The 12,555-nt window shown below is 50.6% G+C and overlaps 1 protein-coding gene and 3 non-coding genes across 4 annotated transcripts; 3 read left to right on the top strand and 1 right to left on the bottom strand.

Annotated features, from left to right (window-relative positions):
* Positions 1–206: 206 nt before the first annotated feature.
* Trnat-agu (transfer RNA threonine (anticodon AGU)) lies at positions 207–280 on the top strand. Its single transcript has one exon. It is a non-coding gene; the product is annotated as a tRNA-Thr (tRNA).
* Positions 281–742: 462 nt separating this feature from the next.
* On the top strand, positions 743–824 carry Trnas-cga (transfer RNA serine (anticodon CGA)). Its single transcript has one exon. It is a non-coding gene; the product is annotated as a tRNA-Ser (tRNA).
* Positions 825–8,342: 7,518 nt separating this feature from the next.
* On the bottom strand, positions 8,343–8,413 carry Trnag-gcc (transfer RNA glycine (anticodon GCC)). The gene has a single exon. It is a non-coding gene; the product is annotated as a tRNA-Gly (tRNA).
* Positions 8,414–10,993: 2,580 nt separating this feature from the next.
* On the top strand, positions 10,994–12,554 carry Hes7 (hes family bHLH transcription factor 7). Its single transcript, XM_076871016.1, has 3 exons — positions 10,994–11,089; positions 11,696–11,783; positions 12,103–12,554. Exons 1-3 carry the CDS (start codon positions 10,994–10,996, stop codon positions 12,552–12,554), a joined length of 636 nt encoding a protein of 211 aa, XP_076727131.1.
* Position 12,555: the final 1 nt, after the last annotated feature.

The raw sequence follows: 12,555 nt of genomic DNA, 5'->3' as shown, positions 1-12,555 counted from the left end.
TAGAGAGTTTAACTTTTATTTTAGTATCTTGGTCATCACACAGGAGATTAGATAACTAAGGCACATGGAGTAAGGTACCCATTTAAGGAGGGTGGAGCAGGGCTGAAAAGGAAATCACTGGAATTCCATTAAATTTGGGAATGGTTCACCACGTGCTGGATCCCACTAACACCTGATCTACCGCGAGGCACAACCCACGGCTTGGCGGCGCCGTGGCTTAGCTGGTTAAAGCGCCTGTCTAGTAAACAGGAGATCCTGGGTTCGAATCCCAGCGGTGCCTGACCTAGTGAATGTATGGTATATTATTGCTGCGATGAGAATGAATAACCCCGGTCTTGCAAACACCTTGTCAAGAGATTCTTATTCTTACCAAGTCAATACCTCTTTGGGATTCTGTTCCCGTGCACTTTTAGTGTGTATTTGGAAGCTAAGACACACTTCGCCTTCGAAAGCCATAATCCCGTGGCCCTCTCCTTCCGTTATCTTCCCCCAAGGACGTGGGGGAACAACTCTGACTTGAGCTTGTTTTGTTGAGAATTACTGTGACTGCAGGAGGGGAGGCAGGTCAAAGGAAGCTACCGCTCCAACCCCGATGCTAACTTGAACTTGGTCAAGGCGGGAATCCGCGCCTCATCCTGGGCGGGCGCACGCGCGCAGTAATCTCCAGCCAGAAGGATGGGGCTGGCAGGAGGCAGGCACGTTGATAGGCAGCTATAGTTGCGCAGGCCCGAGGCCGCACGCGGCTGTGATGGCCGAGTGGTTAAGGCGTTGGACTCGAAATCCAATGGGGTCTCCCCGCGCAGGTTCGAATCCTGCTCACAGCGTTGGAAGTTTTGGCGGTGGGTATTGCCTCCTCTAAAGGAGGTCACTAGTTTGTTTTCTAGACCTTTCCTTCCCTTGAAGAACCTTACCAAAGTCTTGAGAAGGTCACAGGTAATCAACCCCGGACCAGCCTTCCAGCGCCCTCTTCCGAGGCTCAGCCTCCTACCGACCTGCAAAAGCCTTTTTATGGCCAATTTCGATTCATAATTCAATTTTCGATTTCTTGCTGCTACTAAGCAATTAGATTACATTTCCCTAATCCGTTCAGCCTCCTTCTGATCTATACGACTATCTCATTTCTTCTCTCACCACAGCCACGATTCTCTTCATCTCTCTTCGGCTTTACCTCCCGTGTCACTAGGAAAATAAAGCATTCTGAACGGTTTCCCACGGACATCCTCAACCCCGCTACTTACCTACCCACCTGCCTAAGTCTGACCACAGACTTCCTTTCCCTCTCGGACCTCCTGAACCCTTCCACTGAACTAACCTCTAGACCTATTAGATTTCCCATCCTCTTGGGCCCACCCAAGAGCATTGCTTTTTTCCTATACCATCAAATTTCCCTCTCTCCTGGATTTTCCTACCAGACATTGTAATTTCTCTCATTTAGAACAAGCAAGACAACAAAAACCATCTACTGAGACTTAAACGCGTCCCCCAGAAATGCACGTGTTGGAACCTCAATCCCCAATTTCACATGTTGATTGGAGGAGGGGTCTTTGGGAGGTAATTAGGATTAGAGAAGGTCATGAGATTGGGGTCCCAACAGTGACATTAGTAGCTTTATAAAAAGAGGAAGAGAACCATCGCTGCCTAGGAGCACACTTGCTCACTTGCTGTCTCACCATATGATGGCCCTCATCAGATTGCCCAGGAAGATGCCAATGCCACACTCTTGCACTTCCCAGCCTCCAAAACCATGAGCTAAATAAAACTTTATAAACTATCCAGTCCGTGTTATTGAGGGATAGTAACAGAAAACAGACTCTATCTTGTTGCCACAGGCTCCTCCAACTACCACTTAATTTCTCTACTCCTCTCTACAACAAGCATAATAAGACATACTGTCTCCAGCCTCCCATTCTACTGTGAGCCCTCTCCAACCAGGTGTTCTTTCCTACACCAAGGCTTCCCTGGTTAGGGTTACTTACCAAATGACCATCACATTGCTAAATCCACCCATCTCTAAACTAGTTAGCAACACTTGACACAGATGCCTCTCTCTTTTCTCGGGGTGCTAGTAACTGAAGCCAACCCTTGTACACACTAGGGGAGTGCTCTACCACTGAGCTATAGCTACAGCCCCCGTCCTGTACTCTCTTTTATAATACCCTCTTCTCTGGCCTTGTAGGCCGCCACACCCCTCTGACATTCCTTCTTCACTAGCAGCTTGATCACAGACTCCTTTGCTGGTTTCTCATCATCTACATCTCTAAATGTTTGGTTCCAAGCCTCAATCTTTCAACTGCATCTTTTCTCTACCTGTACTCACTACCTTGATGATCTCCAGGCCTGTGGCTAAATCATCCCACATTTGCATCTCTAACTCCAAAACGCTCCCCTGAATTACAGATGCTTCTTTCCTGTTGCCCATTTGTCACCTACACTTAGATATCTTGTAGGAACCACAAACTTAAAATGTGTAAATTCTACTCCTGGCCTTCTCCCCAAAAGCTGCTTCATCTGTAGTCTTTCCATTTGAAATTCCAATCCCTCAACTGATTAGACTAAAATCTCCATAATCATCCCCGAATTCTTCTTTTTCTCACACTCCACATTTAATCAGACTGCAGTTTCTTTTCAAAATGTGTCAAAAATCTGACTACTTGTCACTACATTCACCACCCCGCCCTGGTCCAAACCACTCTCCATTCTCACTTAGATTATTGCAAGATCAGCTAAATTATTTCCTGATTTCCATTCTTATCCCTAGTTACATGACGGTGTGTTTGTAACACATTAGGCAGAGAGGTTGATCCTTATAAAAAATAAATAAGATTCTGTCATTCCTCTCCTAATTTTCCAATGGTGATGTCAATGTGAATTAATGGTTTTCATGTGCACATAGATATAGAAATAAATGTACACACACACACACACACACATTCACACGTTCCCTAGCTCTGAACACTGAATGAGTCTAGAAGCAATCATACACCAGTAGCAATGAGCACACCAAGAGCCTCCATCTTAGCTACCAAATACTGTTCTCTACTAAAATGAATTTGGAGAAAAGGTTGATTCCAGCCCTGGGTCTGGAGAATTATAAGATTATTTTGAAACATTTTGTTGCAACAGAAAGCAAAGAAGTGCTCAAAGAATAAATATCAAAAAGATACAGTATCAAAGGACTACAGCAGGCTGGGTTCCAGTGGCCCCCACCTGCAATCCCAGCAATTTCAGCAATCCCAGTGACTGGGAAGTTTGAGGCAGGAGAATAACAAGTTCATAGGCCAGCCTGAACAATTTAGCAAGACTCTTAGCAACTTAAGCCCTTCCTCAAAATAAAAAATAAAGTGGTCTGTGGATGTAGTTCAGTGGTAAAGTGTCCCTGGTTTCAATCTCTGGCACTAAAAAAAGAAAAGAAAAAATGTTAGGGTTCTTTTGTAGAAGGGGACTCTTCACAGCTTCTGGCCCTTGTCTTCCTGGGTCTCCTCTCTTAGTTGTTTTTTTTTTTTTTTTTTAATTTGTTTTGGTACTGGGGGTTGAAAGCAGGGGGCTGCACCAATAAGCTCTATCCCCCAGCCCCTCCCTCCCTCCCTCCCTCCCTTCCTTCCTTCCTTCCTGCCTTCCTTTCTTTCCACCTTTATTTATTTATTTTTACGTGGTATCAAAGATCAAACCCAGTGCCTCACAAATGTAGGCAAGCACTCTACCACTGAGCTACAACCACTGTCCCATCTCTGGTCCTTTTAATTTTCATTTTGAGACAGGGTCTCTCTGAGTGGCCCAGAGTAGCCCAGAATTTACAATTCTCCTTTCTCAGCCTCCAGAGTAACTGGGATCACATGTAAACCCACCACACCCAGTTCTCCTCTTAGTTTTGACTCCTAAGGTAAGTAGAGAGAGACAGGACACCAAAAGTTTGCCTGGTGGGCTTAGAAATCTCTCTGGATTCAGCCCTTGGCTCAGGACACTAGTCCTTCTACTTCCCAGTCCCCACCCTCCAGACTCTCCTACCCAGGACCCAGGGGGTCCCAGGAAACTAGCCTTCCCTTTGAAGAACCGAAGAGGGAGGAGCAGAGCCCTGAAACCCAGGCTTGAGGAGAAGCACAGTAGGAGAGGGGAAGCTGGATCACTTCACCAGCTGTCTCTGTTCCTTCCCACCCTCTGCTGCCCTATCGCATGTGGGACTCCAGCTCTCCTCCCTGAGTCCCAGTGTAGCCCACTGTTGGAAGGCAGCTAGGGAAAGACCACTGTGTTTACAGACATAGGCCCTTGCTAACAGAGCCATTTAAACCCACTTGGAAACACACCTTCCCCAACAGACACCCTCACACACATACTCGGTGGGGACAGGAATAGGGGGCATCCTCAGAGGCCATGTCTGGACCTGAGATTACCCAGTCCATTCAACTCATTTCACCCTGCAGCAGCTCTAGGTTTTTAAAGATTCTTTCTTTCTTTTTTTTTTTTAAGTTGTAGATGAACACAATACCTTTAATTATTTATTTTTATGTGGTGCTGAGGATGGAACCCAGTGCCTCACATATCTTGGCAAGTGCTCTACCACTGAGCTACAACCCCAGCTCCAGCTCTAGATTTTGAGGGCCTGAAATTTGAATAATAATAATAATAATAATAATAATAATAATAAGGTATAGAAAGTAGCATTTAGAATAAAACAAGAGCACAACAAGTTACCGATTTAAAAGGCTAATAAATAGCTGGATGAAATGGTGTGCTCCTATCATCCCAGCTACTTGGAAGACTAAGGTGGGAGAATTGCTTGGGCCCAAGAGTTAGAGATCAGCCTGGGCAACATACCAAGGCCCAGTATCAAAAATAATAATGAGCTGGGTGCAGTGATACATGCTTGTAATTTCAGCAGCTCAGGAGGCTGAGGCAGGAGGATGGAGAATTCAAAGCCATAGGGCTGAGGGATGGGAGGGGAAGGGAGGGGATGGGGGTTAGAAATGATGGTGGAATGTGATGAACATCATTATCCAAATAAAAAGAATTCAAAGCCAGCCTTAGCAATTTAGCAAGGCCCTAAGACCTTCCCTAAGACCCTCCCTCCCTAAATTATAAAAAAGGGCTGGGGATGTGGCTTAGTGGTTAAGCACCCTGGGTTCAATCCCTGGTTATAACAACAACAGCAAGGTGTGGTGATGAGTGCCTATAATCTCAGCAACTTGGGAGGCTGAGGTAGGAAAATGGCAAGTTTGAAGACAGCTTGGGCAACTTTGCAAGACCCTGTCTCAAAATAAAAGATAAAAAGGGCTGGGGATGTAGCTTAGGGGTAAATTGTCCCTGGGTATGATGCCCAGTACCACATTAAAAAAAAAAAAAGATAATAAATTAAAAATAAAAGCTGACAAATTCTACAAAGTCCAGAAAAACAACTTACTTGTATTAATTAACTGTACCTCTATACTTTCCAAAGACTAGCTACTGCCTCTATATATTTCAAATCTTGCTATTCCTCTAACTATACAGATACTTAGAGTGCTAAGAACTCTTTCATATCACATGTACCCACTGGCCCTGCACCCCCACAGGCACAGATAACAAGAATATTCTGGAAGCCATTTCTATACCAGAGGTCTAGGCTAAAATAACAATGTGAGAATAACTACAAATCACAGAAACAACCCAGGAAACTGCAAATCTGATGTTTTCGCACCTTATCTTCTCCATAACCAGAACTCTAAAATGTACACAGCCACTCCAACACAATGGGGAGTTTGCAATGGAGGGGCAGCTGGAGTAGAAAAAAGATTGGTCTTTACCACTTGCACTTAAAATATATAATGTTTGCAAAAATTTACAGAAGCCTATGACCTGGTGAACAGATTGCTGGAGTGCTCCCAGAGTCTGTGTAAGTGAGTGATCCTGGATTTCATTAGTTTCATGGTGAATGGCCTGTGCACTTGAAATTCTTGGTTGTATATTGCAAAGCAGCTGTCAGCCTGCTTAGAAAGCCATAGTCTCCTAAAGGGCTTGGAAGCTTATTTTTCTGCTTTTCAAAATGAGCATTTCATACCTTTTTTTTTTTCTCAAACAATCTGTAGCACTTTGGATGCTGATGGGAATAATGCAGACCCCAGGGTTGTGAGTAGACCCAGCGGGGGTGGAGAAATCAGCCTGGGTAGCAGGGAAGACCCCCTCCCATAGTGAGGTGGGGGAGACAGAGTATGGCAAATAGAAGAACAATGGATCCAGTTAGGATGCCTTTTTTTTTTTTTTTTTTTTTTTTTTTTTTTCCCATTAGGCGGGGTCTCATGTTGCCCAAGCTGCCCAGGAACTAGAGTACCTGGAACTATATATAGGCCTGCACAATTACAATCAGTTCAAAAAAAATTTTTTTAGTTGTCATTGGACACAATATCGTTATTTTATCTACTTATATTTATATGATGCTGAGGATTGAACCCAGTGCCTCCCATGAGCTAGGCAAGCACTCTACTATTAAGCCACAACCCCAGCCCTCAAAAGTGATCTTTTAAACATAAGTCAGAGAATATGCCTGTCCTGATGAAGATTCTCCACTGGCTCCCCATTGCACTTAGACTAAAACCCAAACTCTCTAGGAGCCTCCAAAATTCTGTGTGTTGGGCCATGCCTGACCCTCCCATATTATTTCTGCCACTCCCAAATTCTCTGTCCTAGGTTCTTTGGCCCTCTTTCTCTAGCTGCTTCCATCAAAGCCCTTTCCTATCTCAGGGACTTCCTATTTGCTGTTCCTTTTTCCTGGATTCATGGCCTGGTCAAATTATCACCTCTTCATAGAGGCTGTCTCTGACCACCTGTACAAAACTTAGCACCGCACTCTCATTACCAAAAATCGTCCTCCACTCCCCACAACTTTATAACCATCTGAATTATCTTTTCTTCCTTCTTGATCATTTTCTGTCTCCCTGTCCCCCACTATATTGCAAGTCTCAGGGGCGCCCCGATCCAGTGGACTCCCAAAGCCCAACCTAAGAGGCACTATATAAATATAGGCTGAGTGAATAAATATAGCAGCTGCGCTTATAGTCATACAGATGCCCAGATTGTTTTACAGTTCCCCCCTGGGGCCACTGTCACAGCTCAGAGCTGAGAAGACAGTATTGCCAGTTACTGACACAATCTAGACGGAGACTCAGACCTCTGCTCAGATGAAATATGTTGAGACAGGAGACAGAAAGCAGAGAAAAGAAACGGATCGAGAGAGAGAGAGAGAGAGAGAGAGAGAGAGAGAGAGAGAGAGAGAGAGAGACTGAGATAGACAAAGACCAGACCCAGACTCAAAGAACAGGAAACCTGGGCCCACAGAAGCCCCAGCAGCTATGGGAGACACTGTCAGGAGGAGGGACGCGGAGGGAGGCGGCGGAAGGCGCTGGAAGGCGGAACCTGCTGGAATCCAGCGGAAAGCTAGCGCGGCTAGTCCAGGAGACCCGGGCCGCCCCTGGCCCGGCTCCCAAGTGGCCGCGGCAGGTGGCCATGCGCCCGCCAGCCCGCCCGCTGGCGCGACGCGTGCGGGATCAAAGCAGCCGGGAAGGGGCGGGGCGGGGAGGTGTCAGGAACCTGGAGGTGCGAGCGAGCGAGCTTCCCGGCCCACCGCGGGAGCGTGGGAGCGCAGAGTCCCGGGAGGCTACAGAGATCTGGAGAGACGGCGAGACATCCCGAAGAGACCCAGAGACAGGACGAGAGAATCCCAGAAACCCGAGGGAGACAGACACAGATGCAGAGACCGGAGAGACCACGGAAGAAACCAAGAAATCGCTAAGAAACCTGAAAGAACGTGAGAGATCCAGAAATAGAGTCACCTAGAGGCATTCAGAGACCCGAGAGACAGCAAGAAAAAAAAAAAGAAAAGAAAAGAAAAAAAAAAAAGGCCCGACGTCCCAGGGACACGGGGAAAGGAAGCACACTTTAAAGAACAGGAAATAAAGCGAAAGGAAGAGATGTGGGAAGAGGGAGGAGGGCGGGGAGACCTCGCTCCTCCCCCGCCGAGGGCCGCTTGGACCCCCGGGGTGGGGATCCGAGGGCCGGGTCCTTTCTCAGGGTCACGCCTGTGGAAGTGCAGGCCAGGGGAGGAGAAAGGGGTGTGGAGGCAGCAGGATCCCCGGTTGAGAGAAGGGAAGTATGAGGACGTGCGAAATTTGGGTCTAGAGAGTAAGAGGCTGCATTTAAATGTTCGGTAGAAATGTTTAAAGAAAGATGTTTTTTAGAAATATCATCAAATACATTCCTTCCCCTTCGGAGACAGAGGAAAAGGAAAAAAGGAAATACTATGTATTGTGTGCTTTTTAGAAATATCATCAATCATATTCCTTCCCCTTCAGGGACAGAAGAAAAAAGGTGTACTGTGCATTGGCCGGGAATCGAACCCGGGCCTCCCGCGTGGCAGGCGAGAATTCTACCACTGAACCACCAATGCAGACAGGAAGGCGGCCTGTGATCACCTTATTTGAGCTTGGAAAGACTGATGCAACTGTAAGCCCTGGGCTCAAGGAAGGAGAGGCCCCTAATGGTTAACGTGGGTGGAACGCCAGGTCATTCTTCCTCCCGCCTGGATCCGGCCACCCCGCCATAAAACCAGTCCATATGGCCAGGGGCGGCCCCACACCCGGGTGCGAACAGCCCAGGCCCCCGAGCCTCGCGTGCAGGTGAGAAAAACTCAACCCGAGCCCAGGTTCCCAAGGAGGGGGGCGGCGGGGGCGGATGGGGCCATACATCTGCCTTCCCATTTGGCCCAGGTAGGGGGTTGTGGGGTGTACTGGGAGGTGGGGAGCCCTGATTCCAAATGGAAGCCCCCTTCTCAAGGACTTGGCCCGTTCAGACTAGGACTTTGGTAAGACAGGCTCCGCGAAAATACCAAGGTGTGGAGGGGCGCTGGAAGGGTTTGGAGGCAGCTCCACTTGTCTCTGACTCCACAGCTATCTTCCATCTCTATCAGTAACCGTGTCTTTCTGTGTCCTTGTCACAGTCACTCTTGATGGCTCATCAAATTTTTTATTTTTCTTCTCAGGTATTTCGTCCTGAAGTCTCCAAGTGTTCACCAATCCTTCTGCAGAGGGTCATGTTCTTGGTTTGAGGTGGGTGTTGATTCCCTTTTTGTATCCTTTTCTTTCTTTTTTAGGAAAACTTCCTGCTCCCCTACAGTCAGGAGGGTCCTCCAGAAGCAGGCAACTCAGGCACACTTGTGTAAGGTGTCCGGGCAGTGAATTTAGTTTTAAACCAAATACTTGTAAGTGGAAAGATCTTAACTCCTCTCCATACTTTAAAGACTAAATTCTTTAAAGAATAGATTTAACACTTTAAAGACTAGATTCTTCCTTTTTGAAGTTCCCCCTGTCCATCTTCAGTCAAGGTACTTTTCTCAGAGTACTTACTTCACTTTGTTTCCACTAGATCTGCGGGATAAACTAGGCCTCTTGTTCATGTGAACTGTCCAAACCTAGATTAGTGGCCCTTGTGCACAATGAGGGCGCAAGATATTGGAGAAGTGAATGTAATTGATTTAGAACAGAGCGCTTTTTCCACTCCCAGGCAGAGGCCCAGCACAGTTGGGTTGTTGCTCTCTACATGAAGCAGAAGAGGTACTTGGGAGGGAAGGTGTATAATATTCAGTTTGGAGGCTGAGAAGTGCTTTTATTTCAGTGCTAGTGGGGGTACAATGAGCCTACAAAAAGGCTGCAATTCTAGGAGAACTCCCAATTTCATCCTTAAGTGAGGTCTGTCCTAAATTACTTAAAACTCCCTCTCCCCCTAATACCTCCTCTTTCAGCTGGGTCCCGCCTCTTTATACAGCCTTATGGTCCTTATACCAGCCGGTGCCTCATTCCCCCATCACTTCCCACACTTCCAGGCCAGTTCCCCTCCCCCTTTCACTCCTAGTCTTTCCGGGAGCCTCGTGCCGGGGTCTTTCCCGGGTGGGATCTAGGTGCTGAAGGGGGCGGGGCCGTATTCTATCCCTCCTACCCGGGCGCTGCGGGATATAAGGATCCAGACAAGCAAAGACCCGGTCCGCGCCAGGGTCCGGAGGAGCAATGGTCACCCGGGATCGAGCAGAGAATAGGGACGGGCCCAAGGTGAGAGGCGGGAGGGGTGGGAGTAGAGGTCCTTGGTCCGGCCGGGGGAACCTGGGCACTGACACAGTGGGTCGGTGGTGAGGCCGGGACACAGGGCTGAAATAGGAGAGGTGTCCAGGGGACCCAGGGAACCAGGAAGTGGAAAGGAAGCTGCAAAGTGTGAAGGAGGTAGTGTCTGAGTAGGACCTGCGTGGGCGGTGGAAGGAGAGTTTTTGGGGTCTGGGTAACCTGGTCATTCAGCACCTTACGGCCTAAGGGAGTGGGAGGGGGCCAGAATTTCAATAAAACCAAGAGGATACAGTCAAGGGCTGAGGTAGGAACAAAAAGAGAAGAGGATGGGCATTCTCCACTTAGGCCCCGAGCCAGGACTGGCCCAAGGCGGTCTTGGAGAGAAAGCCCTGGGTTTTTGTCCCAGAGGTTGGAGATCCGGTTGAAGATTTTAGGGTGAGCAAGTGGAGAAGGGTGACGGCCTAGACGGGTTTGAGGGAGAGGAGGAGGCGCGGTCGCGCTAGGTGTCTCCCTTTCTACACTCAGGGCCGCCAGCTCTGAGCCCCGCACCGTGCGGCCCACTTGCCTGGGCGCAAAGAGGGTCTCCAAAGTTCTCCACTGAGACAGAGACCGCACGAGATCGAGACGTAGAGAGAAAAGAGGAGAGACACAGAGAGGGGAGGAGGGAGGACGAGACTGAGAGAGGAGAATGCAGAAGATCCGGGAGAGAGAGGAGGCGAGCTACAGAAGCGGATCCTAGGGGCGTCGGGGTGGGGGCGGGGGGAGCGGAGGTGGAACGAATGGGCTCCGCCCTAGTCAATCTGGGATCCCGGGCAAGGGGTGGGAGGGGGCTTTCCCAGCGGCGGGATCCCGACGCCGGTGCGGCTGCGCTGAGTCTCGGTCCCGTGGGCCCGCTCTCCCTTTCCCGCTGGTCGCAGATGCTCAAGCCGCTTGTGGAGAAGCGGCGCCGGGACCGCATCAACCGCAGCCTGGAAGAGCTGAGGTTGCTGCTGCTGGAGCGGACCCGGGACCAGGTCAGTCCCTCCACCAGCCCCGGACCCCCAAGCAACCCGTTCCCGCGTCCCAGGGATTCCCACTGGGATTGGGGGGGGGGGCAGAGGCTGGAGTGGCGACCCTGGCCCCAAGACATCCTGACCCGAGCCCGGTCTTTGGAATCCTATCCCAGACCCCCCCCCCCCCCCCCGCCTCTCATTCTCAGAGGGCAATCTTCTTCGCCACCCCTCGGGTCTGTAAGTTTCCTTTCAAGTTCTGTGAATTTCGCTCCCAGGGTGGGTCAGTTTCACCTTCGGGTTTCTAAATGCCCCCTTTCCATACATTCCCCAAATCAGCCAGCGTCAGTTCTACCGGTGGTTTTCACTCGCTGGGTTGCTCTTTCAAATCTCCTCACATATTGGGTATTGGTTCCATCCCCTGGGGCTGGACAGTTTTCGTCTCAGGGTGGGACAGGATCATTCTTGGTCATCTCACTCCACATTCGGTCGCGCGTTCTATGGGCAGCGCGCAATTGCGTTCCGGGGGCACTCCCAGCTCCGGTATCCGCCCCTCCCTTCTTCTCCCTGCCACTTTCCCCCTCTCTCCCCACCCCTTTCTGTCTCTGCGCCCTCCCCTCCCGTCTGTAGAACCTCCGGAACCCGAAGCTGGAGAAAGCGGAGATACTGGAGTTCGCCGTGGGCTACTTGAGGGAGCGAAGCCGGGTGGAGTCCCCGGGTACAGCGCCGGGGTCGGGTAGCTGAGGGAGGGAGGGAGGACCTTTGGAGGCTCGGGACGGGGAAGCTGGGGCGGGCCCTGCGGTGGACGGTGGGCTTGGGGAGTGGCAGACTCTACTCCTAGGCGAGGTTAATAACACCCGCGCGTGTCTGTCTCTGTGTCTCTGTCATTTTCTCCCTCTGTACATCCATCTGGCTTCCTGTCTCTATGCGCCCCTCTGATCTCGGTATCTCTGCGCCCGCCCCTTCCCTCACCCCTGCTGGGCCCCTGCCCTGCCCGCCTGTCCTCCCGCCGGCCGCACCCGCCACCGCGGCTCCAGGGATTCCCCGGTCCCCAGCCCAGGACGCCGAGGCGCTCGCCAGCTGCTACTTGTCCGGTTTCCGCGAGTGCCTGCTCCGCTTGGCGGCCTTCGCGCACGATGCCAGCCCGGCCGCCCGAGCCCAGCTCTTCTCCGCGCTGCAAGGCTACCTGCGCCCCAAACCGCCCCGGCCCGAGCCGGTAGATCCCAGGCCTCCAGCGCCGCGCCCACCGCAGGACCCCGCCGCACCAGCCCTTGGCCCCGCGCTACACCAGCGCCCCCCAGTGCACCAGGGCCCCCCTAGCCCGCGCTGCGCCTGGTCCCCATCCCTCTGCTCCCCCCGCGCCTGGGATTCTGGCGCGCCGGCGCCCCTCACTGGACTTCTGCCGCCGCCACCACCGCCTTACAAACAAGACGGGGCGCCCAAAGCCCCGCCACTCCCGCCGCCCGCTTTCTGGAGACCTTGGCCCTGAG

This window comes from Callospermophilus lateralis, chromosome 11 (assembly GCF_048772815.1).
Source record: "Callospermophilus lateralis isolate mCalLat2 chromosome 11, mCalLat2.hap1, whole genome shotgun sequence".
Taxonomy (NCBI): domain Eukaryota; kingdom Metazoa; phylum Chordata; class Mammalia; order Rodentia; family Sciuridae; genus Callospermophilus; species Callospermophilus lateralis.
The sequence above is the reverse complement of the archived record's forward strand: the minus strand, read 5'-3'. Positions and strand labels throughout refer to the sequence as shown.